General features: G+C 39.6%; 1 protein-coding gene across 1 annotated transcript; it reads right to left on the bottom strand.

Annotated features, from left to right (window-relative positions):
- Positions 1-3,078: 3,078 nt before the first annotated feature.
- Positions 3,079-21,346, bottom strand: LOC143997979 (serine/threonine-protein kinase SBK1-like). The gene is made up of 5 exons (XM_077493779.1): positions 21,326-21,346; positions 20,679-20,743; positions 5,237-5,412; positions 4,487-4,689; positions 3,079-3,660 (listed from the first exon to the last, which is right to left on the bottom strand). Exons 1-5 carry the CDS (start codon positions 21,344-21,346, stop codon positions 3,079-3,081), a joined length of 1,047 nt encoding a protein of 348 aa, XP_077349905.1.
- Between the last annotated feature and the right edge of the window lie 491 nt (positions 21,347-21,837).

Below are 21,837 nucleotides of genomic sequence, written 5' to 3'. Positions count from 1 at the left end.
TTGTTTACTAACTTTCTTATACTTTAACAGTGCAGGTTTTATGCACTCAATGCATTTTTTATCATCAAATTAATAAACTTCATTTGTTTTTTTTTTATTTATTATTAATTTTTTTTTTTTTTTAATAGATTGTTTCAATATTTTCTTCCCGATTTTTATCCCAGCATAAATTCACATTTATTAATTTTTTTTTGTACTAAATAAGTGATTTTTCAACTCCATTCCCCTTTTTTCTCCAACTTTTTTGTAAAAATGCGGGTCCGCTGGCTGTTATGGCTCCACAGCCACGGACTTCCTGCCCACATTCTCAGCTAGATGTCCCGCACTTGTATTTAAGTTGATCTCCTCCTGAGATCAAACAGGCCAGTAGAAGGAGCTGTGAGCCCCTTGAGCACGTAGCCTGTATGCTCTTCACTTTGTGTCTGGATGTCCGCCGAGCATTGCTAACGTCACTTCCGCTTCCGCGTTCCAGGTTGGTTAACGTGGAGCTTCCCACACCATGAACAACGCGGACTAGCTGCTAATAACCAGGACTAACATCTCTACAGCAAAAGGGCTGCCAGCAGAGCTTGCACCCCAGCACCAGCATACCCCCTGGATAATTTAACCCTTGATGGGCACCGCCACCTTATGAACCTGCGAACCCGTAAGTCAAAAACGAACAAGTAATTATGTGACAGAACTACTACAGTTGGTGCCTTCAACCCCACCTTCTTATTCCTCTTGCTTGCCCACAGAGGTTATGGACACCCTCGGAAGATGGCTGCCTCCTCAGTTTTAAATAAATATTGATTGATTTAAATGAGCTATTAAGCTAATATTGCACCATCCTATCAAGACATTACAATATTTGGAGCGCCGGAATCCTGTCCTTTCTTTCATATGGATACCTGGTCCGGTTAATCAACTCACACTTCACTCACCTCACCCAGAATCCCCCATCCCCTCCACCCCCCCCCATAACAGAAACTAAGGTTCAACATTAGGCTTTAGAGCTACCCCAGCTAAAATGTACAACACTCCACTTTAACATAATGTCAGGGGATTCCCACTCACGGCACATCTATGCAGATACATTTAAAATGTGACAGAGAGTGACTTGAATATACTCCCTGGAGAACTGGTAAGATAGAGACACATTTTGGCTATAATTGCCCCCACCCACTCACTTTTTGTTCCCAATAGGGGTGTTTGGGTGCCTCGGAGGCATGCCCGGTTTCTCTATCAGTCTGACACAGAGTCCCCCACATGTCTCACTCTACTTTCCTTTGCGTTAGACCCGAATGGTTCCTTAACCACTTCAATACAGGGCACTTTCACCCCCTTCCTTCCCAGCCCAATTTTCAGCTTTCAGCGCTCTCGCGCTTTCAGTGACAATTGCGCGGTCATGCTACACTGTACCCAAATGAAATTGTTATCATTTTGTTCGCACAAATAGAGCTTTATTTTGGTGTTATTTATTCACGACTCCGTTTTTTTTTTTTTTTTGCGATATAAGCGCAAAAAAAGCGGAATTTTGGAAAAAAAACAATATTTTCTTTTTTCTATTTGAAAAGAAATCCAATAAAATCAAATTTTGTCATAAATTTAAGCCAAAATGTATTCTGCTACATGTTTTTGGTAAAAAAAATTCCGTTAAGTGTATAATAATTGGTTTGTGTGATCACGGACATATGTACGCAAATGATCATGTACATATGTGTGCAGGTGATCACGTACATATGTGTGCAGATAATCATTGGGACATGTGATTTTAGTGGGACATATGTGGGGGACATGTTTTTATTATTAGGGAAATGTGTTTTTATTATTTGGGGACATGTATGTTTTGGGGACATGTGTGTTTTGGGGACATATGTGGGGACTGTGTTTGTACTGTGTGGTGTGTTTTGTGTTTACACTACACTGATGATCAGTGAGTAAAAAGCTGTAAAAAGCAGCCCATACTCACTGCTCATCAGCCGGCTGCAGCGTTCTGCTCTCCTCTCCTCAGCGGTGACTTCCGTGTGAGGAGAGGAGAGCCGATTGCCTAGCAACCGGCTGTTTGTTTACATCACATGACGGCCGTGATTGGACACGGCCGTCATGTGATCAGGAGGGCCAATCACAGAGCCCTCCTGCCGATCTGAGATGTGCCGTGTCCGGGTGACACGAGCACATCGGGATCGCGCCGCTGCGCGGACACGCGCGCGCGCAATCCCGCTACTCCTGAAGGACGTTCCTGAACGTCCTATCAGGAGTAGACGGCTCCCACCGGGCCGTATATATGCATTGGCCGGGTGGGAAGTGGTTAATCCTATGCACCACCAGGTTTCTGTGGAAATTACTAAAAGTTTTTATTATCTTGTTTATGAATGGAATCATTTCTGCATGACTATAAACTGGTCATTGTTTTTATGCTTGTACATTAAAAGCAATAAAAACTTTGAAACAAAACAAAATAACAAAAAGAAATAGTCATATGGCTGTTAAAACATAATTATGTAATATTCAATAAACTAGAGGTGAAGAAGCACAAGAGCACCACCCAATGCACAGGAGGAGTAACCACAGGATAGTAAAAGTTACTACACTGTGCAGCTGGGGGGGGGGACTTGCTGATCTCTGGCTCTGTAACCTAACATTATTCCATCAATGTATCCAATGATTCCTCAGTCCACTGCAACAGAGTAATTAAGATCTTTATTTCAATAATGACAATAATATACTTACCATACACGCCTGCTATAGAACAATTGCAAAACCCACATTTTCTTACATTTGACAATGCATAGTAAAATAGAGAAGAAAACCAACAAAAAATGAAAAAATACATACATTTGTGCATATATATCTAGCAGTTAAAGATTTACAGAAAAAAGTCTACAGTCTTCTAAAATGTCTTACCTTCACATAGGACATGAGGCTTGTACAAGTCCCAGAGTACATCCAACACATCCGTCTTGTAATTAATAGGTTACCCGAAAGCATGTTAAATGATTTCCACCTACTCCAATATTGAGGGAGATTATTTTTTGATCTAGAAGAAGACACAACACAGCACCTGATAAAGCTCCATAATGGACATCATGCACTCAGTTATTTCACACGTACTACCGTATTCCTGGATAGATTCTCTGGAGGCATTTCTGCTTTCCAAGGCAGGTGGACATATTTTAAAACATCCAAAGCAGAACACCTCTCAGAGGCATTGAGGGCCAACATGTCCCAGAACATTTGCCTGGCTTCAATAGAGAATTGACGCCACTTTCTTGGGGACAAGGTCAGATCCTTCTTCATTTGCCACCAAGCAAAGTTCTGATACACAATGTCATGACTCCCTGCTTCTTTCCAGGGGAAGGACCCTGTCATAGCTGTGTATACCACGACACCAAAGGCCCAGATGTCAATGCTCGGGTGAAGCAGCAACTCTTCCCCTTGTTTTAAGGTGCATAGTTCTGGAGCGGAGTACGGTATAAACCAGGGCATAAAGGGTGCTTGAGTTCCCTGGAGCATTGTCAGTCCAAAATCTGCCAGTTTGACATTATTACATTCCATGTCCATGAGCAAAATGTTGTCCAGTTTAATGTCCCGATGGACCATTCCTCTTCTATGCATAAAGTCCAAAGCATTCGCGATCTGTGGAACACAACTCTTCACCAGGTCTTCATTCAAACCAACCTGTAGAAAAAAAATACAAAATTAGTCACTAGACACCAACATGGCAAAATGTTACCCAACATATGAAACTCATCTTATCTCTTGCACAGGAAAGCAGAACATACATTAGCTGCCTACACAAGGAGTATACTTAAATAAAAACCTGCATGCAAAGTGGGAGATTCTATTAATGGTGTAAGATCCATCTTAACCCACCTTACTCTATCTTAACATTGTTCACAACTGAGCGAGTCACATACCTAAAATAATAATCTTTATGCCGCGTACACACGAGCGGACTGTATGGCGTACTTAGTTTGTCATACAATCCAACGGACAGTCCGTCGTACTTTCCACTGAACGGACTTGACCACACACGGATGCACAAACAGTCTGTCGAAAGCTTGCGCGATGACGTACAGCACGTACGACGGGACTAGAAATAGGAAGTGCAAGACACAGCAAAGCACCCTTCTGCCGTATAAATCCTTTCTGGGCATGCGCCATTCTTAGTCCGTCGAACTAGCATACTGACGACCGTATTGTCCGCTGAAACCAAAGTACGACGGACAGAATTTCGAAAAAAACGAAATTCTTAGTACGCTGGACTGCACGCTGAAAAAGTCCGCTGAAGCCCACACATGAGCGGATTGTCCGCTGAAATGTGTTTCGACGGACTAAGTACGTCATACAATCCACTCGTGTGTACGCGGCATTATACTCCTTATATGTCTCACCAACCCACTGCACTGGGAGAGGATTCCTTAAACCTCAGAAATGCTTTAAAGGAACAATGGATTGAATGATATTTAAAAAGTTATCATTTCTATTTCTGATACAAACTTACACTTGGCTTGACTATTGAGAGAAGACTTCCCGCTGGCGCCACCTCCTGGACAAAGACATAGTCACTTCTGGTATGGAAAACGATCTCGTGGGTTGCAATGATATTTGGATGGCTGCTGAGACTAAGAGACATCCCATATTCCATTAGGAAGTTGTCCTTTGAAGTTGTCTCCTTGCTCATCAGTTTTACAGCCACCAACTCATCTGTTGGAAAGAGGGAGAAAAAAAAAGATAATGAGTATCATAAACCCAACAATGATGAAGCTCACTAAAAACCTACTGAATTGAGTTAAAAGTGTGTGTAAATCTAAAGCACTGACTTATTAGGATCCATAATTATCACTTAAAAACTGGAAGTGAGGGGTTGCTTGTAAAACTTTAAAGAATGCTGCTCAAAGCATTGGAAATTTTCTGCAGCTGAACCATTCTGTTGATTCTTAGATATTGGATGTTACACTCATATCTCAGTTTAGAAGTCGAGACTCTCTAGGCATCTGCTCAAACTTTCTTGATGTTTTGCGCTAAATAGAGCTAAATCCCCAGAGGAGCCCCAGAACCTTGACTATACTCTCTAAATACCATACTTGCACATTATAGTAGACTTGCTCACTGCACTTTGCCCTCCTCTAGTAATGCAAAGTCCCCTGATAACCACAGAAACTTTACCTGTTAGTTATTGTCTATTTAGATTTGTTCCACTAATTTAAAAGCACAAATGATTAAAATAAATGACTTAAGCTACAAAGGTTACCTGAACCCCGATGTTTGGCCAGCAGAACCTTTCCATACGCTCCTCTCCCGAGCTCTTTAATGGGGTCAAAGTAGTCAGTCACCTCCATCATCCTCAGGTCTTCAGAGGTTTCAGCGATGAGCTCAAGAAGATTCTTTGCCGTGTTCTTGGTCACGTCCTCAATGTTAGAAGCTATTCTGGAATCACAACATCAGAAAATACTAATTAGTTTTATTTGACATGAATCTATAATAAACAGCATTAAACACAAGAGATACAACTATAATTCTAGCACTTTAAATGACCCTGTTTCGGCCACATCTGGAGTATGCTGTCCAGTTCTGGGCACCAGTCCTCAGGAAGGATGTTCTGGAACTGGAGAGAGTCCAGAGAAGGAAAACAAAGCTAATAAGTGGGCTGGAGGACCTTGGTTACAAGAAAGGACTTCAAAACAATAAACCTATTTTCCCTGGAGACACGATGCTAAAGAGAAAATGTGATGGCAATATAAAAACATCTCAGTGGTGATTCTAGCATAGGGGAGCACTATTCATTCTCAGGTAGCTTAAGAAGACATATGGCCATGCAATAAAATTGGAGGAAAAGCCATTTAAGCTAAAACTGAATAAGGGTTTCTCTATTGTCAGAGTGCTAAGGGATTGGAACTCCCTTCCACAATCGGTGGTGTCAGCAGAAAGTTTTGATGATTTATAAAAACTCTTCAATGCGCGTATTAAAGAAAGTAATATACAGGGATAAAGAAAATGGTAGTGACATATACACATACACAAACCAACATAGGTTGAACTGGGTGGACTGGTGTCTTCATTCAACCGTACCAACTATGTAACATCCTTCTGGATATGACCCAATATCTATTAATTGTACCCTCCATTAGACATGTGCATTCGTTTTCGTCCGAATGCATTTTCGGCCGAATTTCAGCTATTTTCGTTTTCGTTTTGACAAACGATAACGAAAGCACAAAATCCGAAAAACGAAAGATCCGACATAAATAAATGCTTTATTTTCGTTTTCATTGCTTTATTTTCGTTTTCATTGTTACAACAGTTCGATATAGAATAGGAGATTCGACATGACTCTGACAACAATCTGTGTCTATAGAACCTGTGTTCGAATGTGCCTAACCTTACCTCTATTAGTCCAAGATTATATAGAGAAAATATCCGACAGAGAAAAAAGATTTGACAGAGAGAAAAGATTCTGCAAGTTACTGTCCTAAAAAGTGTTTGGGGACCCGGGTCCTGCCCCAGGGGACATGTATCAATGCAAAAAAAAGTTTTAAAAACGGCCGTTTTTTCGGGAGCAGTGATTTTAATAATGATTAAAGTGAAACAATAAAAGTGTAATATTCCTTTAAATTTCGTAGGGGGGGGGGGTTGTCTATAGTATGCCTGTGAAGGGGCGCATGTTTCCCGTGCTTAGAATTGTCCCTGCACAAAGTGTCATTTATGCAGGAAAAAAAGTCCTTTAAAATCACTCGCAGCTATAATGAATTGTCGGCTCCGTAATACAGAGACCACTCATTGAAAGTCATTGATAAAAAAATAAATAAATAAATAAAAAAAAAAGCGTGGGGGTCCCCCAAATTCAATTACCAGGCCCTTCAGGTCTGGTATGGATATTAAAGGGGAACCCTGCCTCAAATTTAAGAAAAAATTTGACGTGGGGTTCCCCCTAAATATCCATAACCAGACCCTTCAGGTCTGGTATGGATATTAAGGGGAACCCCGCGTCAAAATTAAAAAAAAAATTACGTGGGGTTCCCCCTAAAAATCCATACCAGACCCTTTATCCGAGCACGCAACCTGGCAGGCCGCAGGAAAAGAGGGGGGGACGAGAGAGCGGCCCCCCTCCCTCCTGAACCGTACCAGGCCACATGCCCTCAACATTGGGAGGATGCTTTGGGGGTCTGTGACCCCTCAAAGCACCTTGTCCCCATGTTGATGAGGACAAGGGCCTCATCCCCACAACCCTGGCCGGTGGTTGTGGAGGTCTGCGGGCGGGGGGCTTATCAGAATCTGGAAGCCCCCTTTAACAAGGGGACCCCCAGATCCCGCCCCCCCCTGTTTGAAATGGTAAGGGGGTACAAAAGTACCCCTACCATTTCACAAAGAAAGTGTAAAAAATGGTTAAATAAAACAAACACACTTTTGAAAAATTCCTTTATTAAAAATAAAAAAATAAAAAAAAGATTCCAGCGGCGGTAATCCACTCTTGCTATCCAGCGACGGACGGTCATCTCTCCAGCGATGTCTCATCTCATCCAGCGCAGCGAATACATCCTTCTTCTGTCTCCTCCACGGAGACACTGCAGGCATTCCGGCGGCTGACGTTTCTTATATACGGAGGGCGGGGCCACCCGTCACCTGACCCCGCCCCCCTCTGACGCAAGGGGAAACCCGGAGTTCCCTGTGACGTAGGGGTGACCCGCACCCCTCTGATGTAACACAGGCAGGTTTCCGTTACATCAGAGGGGGGGGCGGGGTCACCCATACGTCACAGGGAACCCCGGGTTTCCCCTTGCGTCAGAGGGGGGCGGGGTCAGGTGACGGGTGGCCCCGCCCTCCGTATATAAGAAACGTCAGCCGCCGGAATGCCTGTAGTGTCTCTTTTTTTTTTATTTTTTTATTTTTAATAAAGGAATTTTTCAAAAGTGTGTTTGTTTTATTTAACCATTTTTTACATTTTCTTTGTGAAATGGTAGGGGTACTTTTGTACCCCCTTACCATTTCAAACAGGGGGGGCCGGGATCTGGGGGTCCCCTTGTTAAAGGGGGCTTCCAGATTCTGATAAGCCCCCCGCCCGCAGACCTCCACAACCACCGGCCAGGGTTGTGGGGATGAGGCCCTTGTCCTCATCAACATGGGGACAAGGTGCTTTGAGGGGTCACAGACCCCCAAAGCATCCTCCCAATGTTGAGGGCATGTGGCCTGGTACGGTTCAGGAGGGAGGGGGGGGCGCTCTCTCGTCCCCCCCTCTTTTCCTGCAGCCTGCCAGGTTGTGTCCTCGGATAAAGGGTCTGGTATGGATTTTTTTATTTATTTATTTATTTATTTTTTTATCAATGACTTTCAATGAGTGTTCTCTGTATTACGGAGCCGACAATTCATTATAGCTGCGAGTGATTTTAAAGGACTTTTTTTCCTGCATAAATGACACTTTGTGCAGGGACAATTCTAAGCACGGGAAACATGCGCCCCTTCACAGGCATACTATAGACAACCCCCCCCCCCCTACGAAATTTAAAGGAATATTACACTTTTATTGTTTCACTTTAATCATTATTAAAATCACTGCTCCCGAAAAAACGTCCGTCTTTAAAACTTTTTTTTGCATTGATACATGTCCCCTGGGGCAGGACCCGGGTCCCCAAACACTTTTTAGAACAGTAACTTGCAAATTAGCCTTTAAAATTAGCACTTTAGATTTTGAACGTTGGAGTCCCATAGGCCGCGTACACACGCGGGGACTGTTCGCTCAACTTTGTCCGTCAAACAGTTTCAGCGGACAGTCCGCTCAAAATTAGCATGGACGGACTTGCCCACACACGACGAACGAACAGTCCGCTGAAACCGTGCGCGATGACGTGAACGGCACGTACGACGGGACGAAAAATACGACGTCTTATACACTGCAATACAACTTTCGGCGTGTAAATCCTTTCTGAGCATGCGCGGAACTTAGTTTGACGAACAAGCCTACACACGAGGGGACTGTTCGCTCAAACAAAGTTTCAGCGGACAGTTTTTCGGAAATTCCGAAAAACTTTGTTTAGCAAACTGTTCGCTGAAACTGTCCGCTGAAAGCCCACACACGAGCGGACTGTCCGCCGAAACACTGTTCAGCGGACAAAGTTGAGCGAACAGTCCCCGCGTGTGTACGCGGCCATAGACTTTAATAGGGTTCTAAAGTATGCTATATAGTTAGCTCCGTCAAATCATCTTTATACATTGACAGACACCATAAGCCTTCCAAGACAGATTCGACCGTAATTCATGTGGATTTTCGGACGAATGCAATTTTTGAACGAAAAACGTAATAAATAAAAACGAATTTCGGGAGTAACTAAGTAAATTAAGTTTTCGGACGAAAACGAAATTCCGAAACGAAATATTTTACTCTGCACATGTCTCCCCTCCATTAGTGGGTAATGGTAGTACTGTAACTAAAGAGAGTTTTTTTTAAGTTTTAAGGAAGGTATATGCTTGCAGTTCTTATCAAATACATTTTGGGCCTATAGAGATGGGCTTTTCTTCCAGCAAGTGGCTTTTGTATTCCTATATTAGTCTATGGTAAAGCAAAACCTCTCTTGAAGCAACCTTAAATTCAACCAGTCAACACATTTTACCGTAAATTATTTTAGAAGGGTCTTAAATGGACATCAAACTCATTCTATTTACACAAGACCTTAATCTGATGTTGGAGATACATACAATTGTAGATAATAAATAAAATTATTTAATATACTTAAAAGAGAGAGAGGAGGGAGGCAGAATGACAATGGGGAAAGGACCCAGAGCTCCATTTTTCAAATCCAACAAATGTCTACAACAAAGTAACAACCGGGGACTTTCTAGCATTTTACCCACAGATATAAATTCAAAACTTATACACATATACAAATCAAATCTACAAAAATATTTCCAAATGCATTAGGCACATCATACAAAAGTTTCTGTATTGAGCATCATATGTGAATCTTTTAGGGCCGGTTCACACAGCGAGGCGATGCGAGGCGACACGACTCGCCTCGCTCCCGCAAGTCGCCCCCGTTCTGTACAATGGAACCGTTCTGAGAGGAGCGACTCGAGTCGCTCCGACTCAGAAAAAAGGTTCCTGTACTACTTCTGGGCGACTTCGGGGGCGACTTGCATTGACTTCTATACAGAAGTCCTCTGCAAGTCGCCGCTGAGGTCCCCGCAGGTCGCGGCGAGGCAAGTCGGAGACGCCTCGCCGCGCCTCGCTGTGTGAACCGGCCCTTAAACTTTTGTATGATGTGACTGATACATTTGGATGTTTTTTTTTTTTTTTTTATAGTTATATTTTGAATTTTAAAAGCAATCCTACGAAGTCCCCAGTTTTACTTTGCGTTAGTAAAGTTACTAAAACCCCATAGCGAGTTGAATACATGACTTCCCTAGACTTCAGGCACAAATCCAACCCATGAATTTGGACAAAAAAAGAGCAGGTTAGAACATCTGAACTTTTTATTGCCATTTCCAATGTCAATATATATAGGTGAACCGCTAACAAGAAACATAAAGTTCTGAGGAGTTGTTGCCAACATCCCAACGGTTATTTTAAGAAGAATACCTAAATATAGGGATAACAGTACCCCCCGGTACAGTGGGACTTTTAAAGCGAACAAAATGTTTTTTTATTATAAAATAATATTTATTCAAAAAAGAAATTTTTAAAACCAACATATAAACAGACATAAAAATAATCCATACGGAATCTCGATGTATGGATATATAAATATACAGTCTTAACAGATTGTATTTATATAATTATATACATATACTCCATGAGCCTGACATGTTTCAGGAAGAAATTCCCTTCTTCAGAGGCATATTTGTAGGAGAACAGATATAACTAAAATTGCTGTTAATTATGTTCACATAAATTATACAATTGCTTTCCCTCAGACTTTTTGGGGGTATTAATTTGCTGCCAAGATTCCCAACCGGGCGATGGGTCACCGTTCAGACGCAGGCCAACCCATGCCAAGGAGCCAAAGAGGACACAAACAGCCACACAAGCACAGAAATCTCAAAATGTCGGCTGATATAGTGCTGATTAGATTGAAGAAAAGTCAATCCCCAGGTATAGTATCGATCAGGCAAACAATTGCACATTTCACCATTTCCAATGTCAGTGGGAAGGTTCTCACTTCATATGTGTGGTCAACAAAAATGGGCACAAGTGAGGGAAGAATAAACACCTTGGGTTTTGAATTCATTTATATATATATATATATATATATATACACATTTTTTTTTTTTCAAATATATATATACTGCCACCAATGATTGGTTGCTATTCTTCCCACTGAAACCAATGATGGTTCACTTTTCTTTCCACTGACACCAATAAAGGAAGACTATTCCCTCCACTGACACCAACGATTGGTTACTATTCCTTCCACTGATACATATTATAAGTCACTATTCCTTCCACTGACACCAATGATGGTTCAATATCCTTCCCAATTACTCCAATAATGGGGAATATTCATTCCACAATATAATTGTTTTATTTTTATTTAATTTAAAGAGTGAAAGCACAATAAATGATTTGAGCGTGACATAGGACAAGATAGAGCAGTGTTTCTCAACTCCAGTCCTCAAGGCGTCCCAACAAGTGATGTTTTTCAGGCTTCCCATAATTTTACACAGGTGATTTAATCAGGTTCACTGCCTTAGTAATTACCACAGCCATTTCATCTGAGGGACATCCTGAAAACATGACCTGTTGGGGCGCCTTGAGGACTGGAGTTGAGAAAAACTGAATTAGAGCACTCAGGCTCATATTTGCATCAATATGTTATTGTGATGTGTGGAGGGGAGATCATTTCCTATGTGGTCACCAGTGGATCTCTCCAATAAGGACACAGGGGGGTATTAAAAACCTGACAGAAGTTATAACCCTCATCTATAAATCAAGCAAATAAATGGGTTTGGCAGCTGGTCTCTAATTACAGCACTTGTACTGAGTGACTGTTCAGAATTGCCAACATTCTAGTGAAGGTTCTATCATTGTAACAATATAGCGAAAGAGAAAATAGGACAACACTTGCACTAAAAATGACAATTAGGAATGGTGGAATTTGGAACCCAACTACTATTAAATAAAAATAAAAAAAATGTGCACACAGTCTCCCCTGACAAATCAATCTTCTTACAAAATATCAACGTGCAACGCAATTTGAATTAATGGCTGCCATCAAAAATGGAAAAGTGAACTCTTCTGGAAACAGTGGCATGTATGACCCATCCGGACTGTAGTGCACATATATAACATTCCCATCTACTCTCTCCACCAGATTTATCATATCAATAGATGTCGGGAAGGGGCTCAGTGATATTGTTTTGGCGTTCCCTAGATGTTAATCTTATTCTGATATTCAGTACTGTCTACCTTGTATGACGCCAATACGATATCTGAAAGTATTCTATTTCCTGTTTTTGCTTTCTAAAATTCCTTATTGCCCTTCTATCACTGAGTAATGTATTTACTATACACATTTTTGCTCATGTATGTATTGAGTATAGCACTCTTTTATAATTCAAATAAAAATTTATAGTAAAACAAAAATGCTTTTTTCTTTCAAACCCAACTGAAAATTGTAACAGACAACATAGATCTGTTTCATTTTATTCCAAGAATACTTGAACAAAGAACACCTCAATGCCTACATGGGGGTGGTTATATGCTTAAAAAGGGTACTGAATATTCAATTAGTATACAGATCTCTAAAAAAAAATCACACACATTTATTTCCATTTGTAAGGCATTAAAGGGCATGTGAAATAAAGAAGAATATTTTAAATTCAGAGAAGATTAAAAACCCTTTTTCTCTATAACTTTCTGGTAAGACATCTATACTGTTTGGGTTGAGATTAGGAAAAATAAAACTTGCATGTACAAAAAGAGACGGACATAAATTTGGAGTGAAATTTGGAACTCAGAAAAAAAAATAATAATAACTTTTGATGTTGAATTGTTTAACCACTTGAAGACCAGGCCTTCTCTGTAACTTTTTGTTTCAAATTTTAAATGAGTGATTTTTTACTAGAAAATTATGTAGAACCCCCAAACATCAGGAAACATTAAAAAAACATTTTCTGTATAACTTTCTGGTAAGACATCTATACTGTTTGGGTTGAAATTATAAAAAAAAAAAACTTGCAAGTAAAAAAAAAAGACAGGAAAGGAGAAACTTGGAACTCAGAAAATAAACAACATTTGAAGCTAAATTGTTTATTAACGTGCAACTACTTATCTACATTCTATCAGACAATTTAATGGTTTCATTTTATTTCAAGGGAACATGAAGAAAGAACATCTGAATGCATTTATTAGGTTGGTTAAATTCTAAAAATATATATTATAGAGTATGAATGTGAAGGGATGGTATGAGAGTTAAGAACGAGGAAATATATGTAAAATTTAAGATGTCAAAGTAAAACAAAATGAACAATTCTGTAAATTAATATGTAAGAAAAATTTGCAATAAAGAGTTTTGAAAACAAAATTCTAAAAATAAAATATTGCAAAACAATGTGTATATTTAATCCATATATGGATCGCTAAGCAAAAGCAAATAATTGAATCCCACTTGTTGGGCAGTAACAGACAAGTGAAATAAAGAAAAAAAATGATTTAAATTCAAGCAACATTAAAAACTTTGTCCGGGGTGAAATTAGGAAAACACTTGCAAGTACAAAAAGGACAGACAACTTTTGATGGTGAACATGCAGTTGCTAATATACAACCCAGCAGACAATTTAAGATGGAACCGTTTAATGTTATTTCAAGGGAACATGAAGAAAGAACATCTGGATATAATGCATGAGGCTGGTTGGATTCTAAAAACAAAATATTGCAAAAATAATGTGGATATTCAATTAATATATATGGATCTCTAATCAAAAGAAAATAATCAAATCCCACTTGTAGAGCCACAACAGGCAAAGTGAAAATAAAGTAAAATAATTTAAATAATTTACATTTAGGGAACATTAAAAACAAAAGAGTTTGCTTTTTCTTTTCAACTTTCTGCTAAGATTTCTGTATTGTTAGGTTGTCATTGTATGGTGAAAGACGAAAAAAACTTTTGATTTTGAATTGCGTTTAACATGCAACTGCTAATCTACTATCTAACAGACAACCCAAAATGGAGCTGTTTAATTTTATTTCAAGGGTACATAAAGATAGAAAATCTGAATGTAATGTATGAGGTTTGTTGGGTTCTAAAATCAAAATACAAAAATAAATTTGTAGGGCACAACATGCAAAGTGGAAAAAAAAAAGGAAAATTAATTTAAATAATTTACATTTAGGGAACATTAAAAACAAAAAAAGTTTTCTTTTTCTTTATAATTTTCTGCTAAGATTTCTGTATTGTTAGGTTGTCATTGTATGGTGAAAGACGAAAAAAACTTTTGATTTTGAATTGCGTTTAACATGCAACTGCTAATTGACCATCTAACGGACAACCTAAGATGGAGCTGTTTAATTTTATTTCAAGGGTACATGACGATAGAAAATCTGAATGTAATGTATGAGGTTGGTTGGGTTCTAAAATCAAAATATTGAAAAATAATGTGGATATTCAATGAATCTATGGATCTCTGAACAAAAGAAAATAATCAAATCCCATATGTAGGACCACAACAGGCAAAGTGAAAAAAAAGGGAAAAATAATTGAAATCGTTTTAATTCAGGGAACAATAAAAACAAAAGGTTTTAGTTTTTTTTTTTTCTACTTAACTTTTTGCTAAGACATCTGTATTGTTAGGATGTCATTGTAAAATATGGCGAAAGAGAAAATGAGGAAAAATAGTTGCTATGTCCAAAAAAAAAAAAAAAAAGAGACAGGCAGGAATAGCAAAATTACAGGAATGGGAAAAATTAGAACAACCTAAGAGGAAACTGTTTAATTTACTTTCAACGGTACATGAAGAATGAACATCTTTGAATAGGTTGAAATATTTTTAAAATAAAATATTGTAAAATAATGTGGATATTCAGTCAATATACCCATCTCTAAAATAAAAGGCCCTTTAGAACATTAAAAAGTTTTTTTTACTATTCCATTTCCTGCTAAATACATCTCCTTAACCACTTGCCGACCGCCGCACGACGATATACGTCGGCAGAATGGCACGGGCAGGCATATGGGCATATATATAAGTCCCTGCCTGCCCGCGGGTGGGGGGCCCGGTCGGCATTCGTTCGAGAACGATCCGGGATGAGGGGGCGGCCATTCATTCATGGCCACCCCCTCGCGATCGCTCTCGACGAATGGAAATCCTTCGTGACATCACTTCCTCTCCTATAATGTAAACACAGGAGAGGAAGTGATGTAATCTCTCCTCCGTGTCGGTATTTTTCGTTCCGGCACCGAGGAGAGAGGTTCGGTGAGTTGCACCAACACACCACACATACAGTAGAACATGCCAGGCACACTCACACCCCCCCTTTACCCCCCGATCACCCCCCCCAATTACCCCTGCCCCCCCAGTCACAGTGACACCAATTGCTTTTTTTTTTTTTTGCATTGGTGTCATTTGTGACTGTAATAACTGTTAGGGCAGTTAGGGTTAGCCCCCTTTAGTTCTAATGTGCCCCCCTAACCCCCCCAATAAACGTTTAACCCCGTGATCACCCCCGTCGCCAGTGTCACTAAGGCTGGGTTCACATTGCAGCGGTTTATGAGAACGGATGTGATTCGCACCGCACTGCAGTGCAAATCACATCCGATCTCTGTGCGATTCGAGTTCAGCCATACAGATAGTATGGCTGAATTCCCACCGCACCCGCCGCAAATTCGCACGGGACCCTTTTTTTGGTCTGCAGCAGAATCGGATCGCATGGGTGTTCACACCATGCGATCCGAGTTTGCAGATCGCACTGCGATATGCGAACTGATCTGGGGGTGTCATTAACATTTCACTGACACTCCCAGCAGTTCGCATAGGGCAGTGTGAACTGCCGCCGGGAGGCATGCGATGCGGGAACCCGCCGCGGATTCGTGGCGTTCCCGCATCGCTCCAGTGTGAACCCAGCCTAATAAGCGATCATTTTTCTGATCGCTGTATTAGTGTCACAGGTGACGCTAGTTAGGCAGGTAGGTATTTAGGTTCGCCGCAACTTTTTATAGCGCCAGGGACCCCCATATACTACCGCATAAAGCCCCCTGATTGCCCCCTAGTTAACCCTTTCACCAGTGATCACCATATAACTGTTACAGGTGACGCTGGTTGGTTAGTTATTTTTTTATAGTTTCAGGGCACCCGCCATCTATTACCTAATAAAGGTTTAACCCCCTGATCACCCGGCGGGTGTCATTTGTGACTGTAATAACTGTTAGGGCAGTTAGGGTTAGCCCCCTTTAGTTCTAAGGTACCCCCCTAACCCCCCCAATAAAGGTTTAACCCCGTGATCACCCCCCGTCGCCAGTGTCACTAAGGCTGGGTTCACATTGCAGCGGTTTGAGAACGGATGTGATTCGCACCGCACTGCAGTGCAAATCACATCCGATCTCTGTGCGATTCGAGTTCAGCCATACAGATAGTATGGCTGAATTCGTGTCCCACCCGCCGCACCCGCCGCAAACTCGCACGGGACCCTTTTTTTGGTCCGCAGCAGAATCGGATCGCATGGGTGTTCACACCATGCGGTCCGAGTTTGCAGATCGCACTGCGATATGCGAACTGATCTGGGGGTGTCATTAACATTTCACTGACACTCCCAGCAGTTCGCATAGGGCAGTGTGAACTGCCGCCGGGAGGCATGCGATGCGGGAACCCGCCGCGGATTCGTGGCGTTCCTGCATCGCTCCAGTGTGAACCCAGCCTAATAAGCGATCATTTTTCTGATCGCTGTATTAGTGTCACAGGTGACGCTAGTTAGGCAGGTAGGTATTTAGGTTCGCCGCAGCTTTTTATAGCGCCAGGGACCCCCATATACTACCGCATAAAGCCCCCTGATTGCCCCCTAGTTAACCCTTTCACCAGTGATCACCATATAACGGTTACAGGTGACGCTGGTTGGTTAGTTATTTTTTTATAGTTTCAGGGCACCCGCCGTTTATTACCTAGTCTCACTAGTGTACCCCTAAATTTAGGGGTGTCTACTTTCCAAAATGGGGTCATTTGGGGGGGGGGGGGGGGTTTGTGCCATCTTGGCATTTTATGGCCTTCAAAACTGTAACGCCCTTAGAAAGCCTGAAGGCGGTGCTTGGTTTTCGGGGCCCTGTACGCGGCTAGGCTCCCAAAAAGTCCCACATATGTGGTATCCCCGTACTCAGGAGAAGCAGCAGAATTTATTTTGGAGTGTCATTTCACATATGCCCATGGCATGCGTGAGCAATATATCATTTAGTGACATCTTTGTGAAAAAAATAAATAAAAAAAAAAGTTTGTAATTTTCCCGCAACTTGTGGCAAAATATAAAATATTCCATGGACTCAACATGCCTCTCAGCAAATAGCTTGGGGTGTCTACTTTCTAAAATGGGGTCATTTGTGGGGGTTTTGTGCCATCTTGGCATTTTATGGCCTTCAAAACTGTAATAGGTAGTGAGGAGTGAAGTCAAATATTTACACCCTTAGAAAACCTGAAGGCGGTTCTTGGCTTTCGGGGCCCCGTACACGGCTAGGCTCCCAAAAAATCCCACACATGTGGTATCTCCGTACTCAGGAGAAGCAGCAGAATTTATTTTGGGGTGTCATTTCACATATGCCCATAGCATGTGTGAGCAATATATCATTTAGTGACAACTTTGTGAAAAAAAATAAAAAAAAATTAAAGTTTGTAATTTTCCCGCAACTTGTGGCAAAATATAAAATATTCCATGGACTCAACATGCCTCTCAGCAAATAGCTTGGGGTGTCTACTTTCTAAAATGGGGTCATTTGTGGGGATTTTGTGCCATCTTGGCATTTTATGGCCTTCAAAACTGTAATAGGTAGTGAGGAGTGAAGTCAAATATTTACGCCCTTAGAAAACCTGAAGGCGGTTCTTGGCTTTCGGGGCCCCGTACGCGGCTAGGCTCCCAAAAAATCCCACACGTGTGGTATCCCCGTACTCAGGAGAAGCAGCAGAATTTATTTTGGGGTGTCATTTCACATATGCCCATAGCATGTGTGAGCAATATATCATTTAGTGACAACTTTGTGTAAAAAAAAATAAAAAATTTTTTTTTGTCATTATTCAATCGCTTGAGGCAAAAAAATAAAATATTCGATGGGCTCAACATGCCACTTAGCAATTTCCTTAGGGGGTCTACTTTCCAAAATGGGGTCATTTGGGGGGGTTTTGTACTGCCCTGCCATTTTAGCACCTCAAGAAATGAGATAGGCAGTCGTAAACTAAAAGCTACGTAAATTCCAGAAAACGTACCTTAGTTTGTAGATGTGACAACTTTTGCGCAAACCAATAAATATACAGTTATTGACTTTTTTTTTACCAAAGACATGTGGCTGAATACATTTTGGCCTAAATGTATGACTAAAATTGAATTTATTGGATTTTTCTAATAACAAAAAGTAGAAAATATCATTTTTTTTCAAAATTTGCGGTCTTTTTCCATTTATATCGCAAAAAATAAAAATCGCAGAGGCAATCAAATACCATCAAAAGAAAGCTCTATTTGTGGGAAGAAAAGGACGCAAATTTTGTTTGGGTACAACATTGCATGACCGCGCAATTACCAGTTAAAGCAGCGCAGTGCCAAATTGTAAAAAGACCTCTGGTCATTTACCAGCAAAATGGTCCGGTCTGAAAGTAGTTAAATCAGAGAAAAATCCCAGTATTTTAAAGCATAAAACTATCAGGTCTATGGATCTTTGGGGTTCTGGGGTTCTGTATGACTTACCTTAAACAATGAAGGTATAGATGTCTCCAAGTTGGTCTTCACTGAGGAAGTCTATATGGTCTTCTCCAAAGCGATTCCGGTGGGAAGTGGTCAATGGAGAAAAGAAATCACTTTTGCTACAAGCAAAATGAGATTCACTGAATAAGGAATGGAGGTCTATATGTGTGTCTGGTATATATGTGAGAAGAAAACTGAATTTGCTAATTGATAGGAGATTCTGATTGGCTAACACACAGGAGCTATTCATTAACATATGACTGGAGACTTTGGATTGAGCTCTAGAAGGGTGTGGCCAATAGGTCCATAAGAATGGGGTTTGTTTATACTGTGCCAGTGTGTTGAGGGCGTTACCCTGAAACTAATTTCAAATTATTTAATTAAGGAAACCAGTTTCTAGATGCTGGGCTTTCTAAAGGTAATGTATAAAATGTCTTGGTATTCTAACCAATAGTATATTTTATATAATGGATCATTATTTGCAATATATATTCTACAATTGAGTAAAACACATTTAATCCCACTTGTAGGGCATTAAAGGGCAAGTGAGATAAAGAAAAATTATTTAAATTCAGGGAACATTAAAACCCCTTTCTCTATAACTTTCTGGTAAGACATTATACTGTTTGGGTTGAGATTAGGAAAAAATAAAACTTGTCTGTACAAAAAAGACGGACAGGAATGGTAACATTTTGGAACGCTTTTTGTTGTTGAATTGTTTAACCAGGCCTTCTCTAACTTTTTATTTCAAATTTTAAATCAGTATTGTTTCCTAGAAAATTACTTAGAACCCCCCAAACATCAGGAAACATTTAAAAAAAAAATGTTTCTGTATAACTTTCTGGTAAGACATCTGTATGGTTAGGGTTGAAATTAGGAAATAAAAAGTACAAAAAAAAACGGAGAATTGAGAATGGAGAATTTTGGAACTCATAAAATAAACAAAGTTTGATGTTGAATTGTTTGTTAACATGCAACTATTAATCTACATTCTATCAGACAATTTAATGGTTTAATTTTATTTCCAGGGAACATGAAAGAAAATGTGAATGCATTTACGGTATTAGGTTGGTTAAATTCTAAAAATAAAATATTGCAAAACAATGTGGATATCTAATCAATATATGGATCTCTCAGGCCGCGTACACACGCGGGGACTGTTCGCCCAACTTTGTCCGTCAAACAGTTTCAGCAAACAGTCCGCTCAAAATTAGCATGGACGGACATGGCCACACACGACGAACGAACAGTTTGCTGAAACCGTGCGCGATGACGTGAACGGCACGTATGACGGGACGAAAAATACGACGTCCTATACACTGCATTATAACTTTCGGCGTGTAAATCCTTTCTGAGCATGCGCGGAACTTAGTTTGACGAACAAGCCTACACACGAGGGGACTGTTCGCTGAAACAAAGTTTCAGCGGACAGTTTTTCGGAATTTCCGAAAAACCTTGTTCAGCAGACTGTTCGCTGAAACTGTCCGCTGAAAGCCCACACACGGGCGGACTGTCCGCCGAAACACTGTTCAGCGGACAAAGTTGGCCGAACAGTCCCCGCGTGTGTACGCAGCCTAAGCAGTAGTATATTTTCTACAATGGATGCAATATATATTATGCAATTGAGTATAATAACACAAAAAAATATACACATACACACATAATTATATATATATATATATATATATATATATATATATATATATATATATATATATATATATATATATATATATATATATATATATATATATATATTAAAACGAAAAAAATAATATATATATATATATATATATATATATATATATATATATATATATATACATAATCACCATACCTTATAAACACAAGTTTATGATGATTTGATTCATTAAGGAAACCAGTTTCTAGATGCTGAGATTTCTAAAGGAAATGTATAAAATGTCTTAGTGTTTGAACCAATAGTATATTTTATATAATGGATCACTATTTGCAATATATATTATGGAATCAAGTATTTTATTTAATACAAATTAAAAATAAATATTCATACAGTTTTTTATAATTTATATTGCAAATAGTGATCCATTATATAAAATATACTATTGGTTAAAATACTAAGACATTTTATACATTTCCTTTAGAAATCTCAGCATCTAGAAACTGGTTTCCTTAATGAATTAAACCATCATGAACTTGTGTTTATAAGGTATTGTGATATATATATAGACATCTGTATTGTTAGGTTGTCATTGTAAAATATGGTGAAAGTGAAAATTATATATTATAATTATTATTATTATTATTATTATTATTATTATAAGGTATGGTTATATATATATATATATATATATATATATATATATATATATATATATATATATATATATATATATACCATACCTTATAAACACAAGTAGACTGGCACAGTTAAACCATGGTAAAAGAGTTTTTCTACAGATCATATAAAATATCTGTCTATGTAAATTAAATATACACTCATACCTGCATCCAGGTACAAATCATTTTTGTTTTGTTATTAAAAGTTTAGATTGCCTTTTGAATTATACTTTAAGCAATGTCATTGTCCAGTAAAGCCTGTATTTGTAGGGAATAAATTAGATTCATCTATTAATATGGGTTTATATGAGATATGGGCCTAAGTATGGATGTGTGAAGAACTTTTTTTTTACAAAACCAACAACTGTCTCTCTTGAAAGACAAAGGTTTTCTTGATAGTTCCTTGATTATTATGTGAAAGCCAAATGTTGCGCATCATAATTAGGGTCACCCTTTGTCTTCAGACGCAGGTGAATAGGTAGAAGAGTCAGGTAATAGGCAGTGTTGTCCCCATGACGTCAGGCTTCCTTGATATGCTAATAGACCAACTGATGGGCAAATGTTTAGAATCACGTGGGGCGTCTTGTAGTGTCTGAGTCGGTGTAATTTTAGAAGATAACGCTTAACAAACTTATATTTGCTAGAGATGTCATGACATGGAGCTTATTACAGGTGTT

The sequence above is a fragment of the Lithobates pipiens genome, unplaced genomic scaffold (genome assembly GCF_037356315.1).
Source record: "Lithobates pipiens isolate NorthernLeopardFrog02 unplaced genomic scaffold, aLitPip1_a1.2 Scaffold_19, whole genome shotgun sequence".
Classification (NCBI taxonomy): Eukaryota; Metazoa; Chordata; class Amphibia; order Anura; family Ranidae; genus Lithobates; species Lithobates pipiens.
The sequence above is the reverse complement of the archived record's forward strand: the minus strand, read 5'-3'. Positions and strand labels throughout refer to the sequence as shown.

What these genes read in the sequence shown, in the direction of transcription:
- LOC143997979 (XM_077493779.1), bottom strand. Translation starts at nt 21,346, where the DNA reads ATGATTTGTACCTGGATGCAG. An exon ending in TGATTTGTACCTGGATGCAG is followed by an intron (nt 20,744 to 21,325) that starts GTATGAGTGTAT and finishes CATTTCCTTTAG; the next exon opens with AAATCTCAGCATCTAGAAAC. An exon ending in GGCCAAACATCGGGGTTCAG is followed by an intron (nt 4,690 to 5,236) that starts GTAACCTTTGTA and finishes TCTTTCCAACAG; the next exon opens with ATGAGTTGGTGGCTGTAAAA.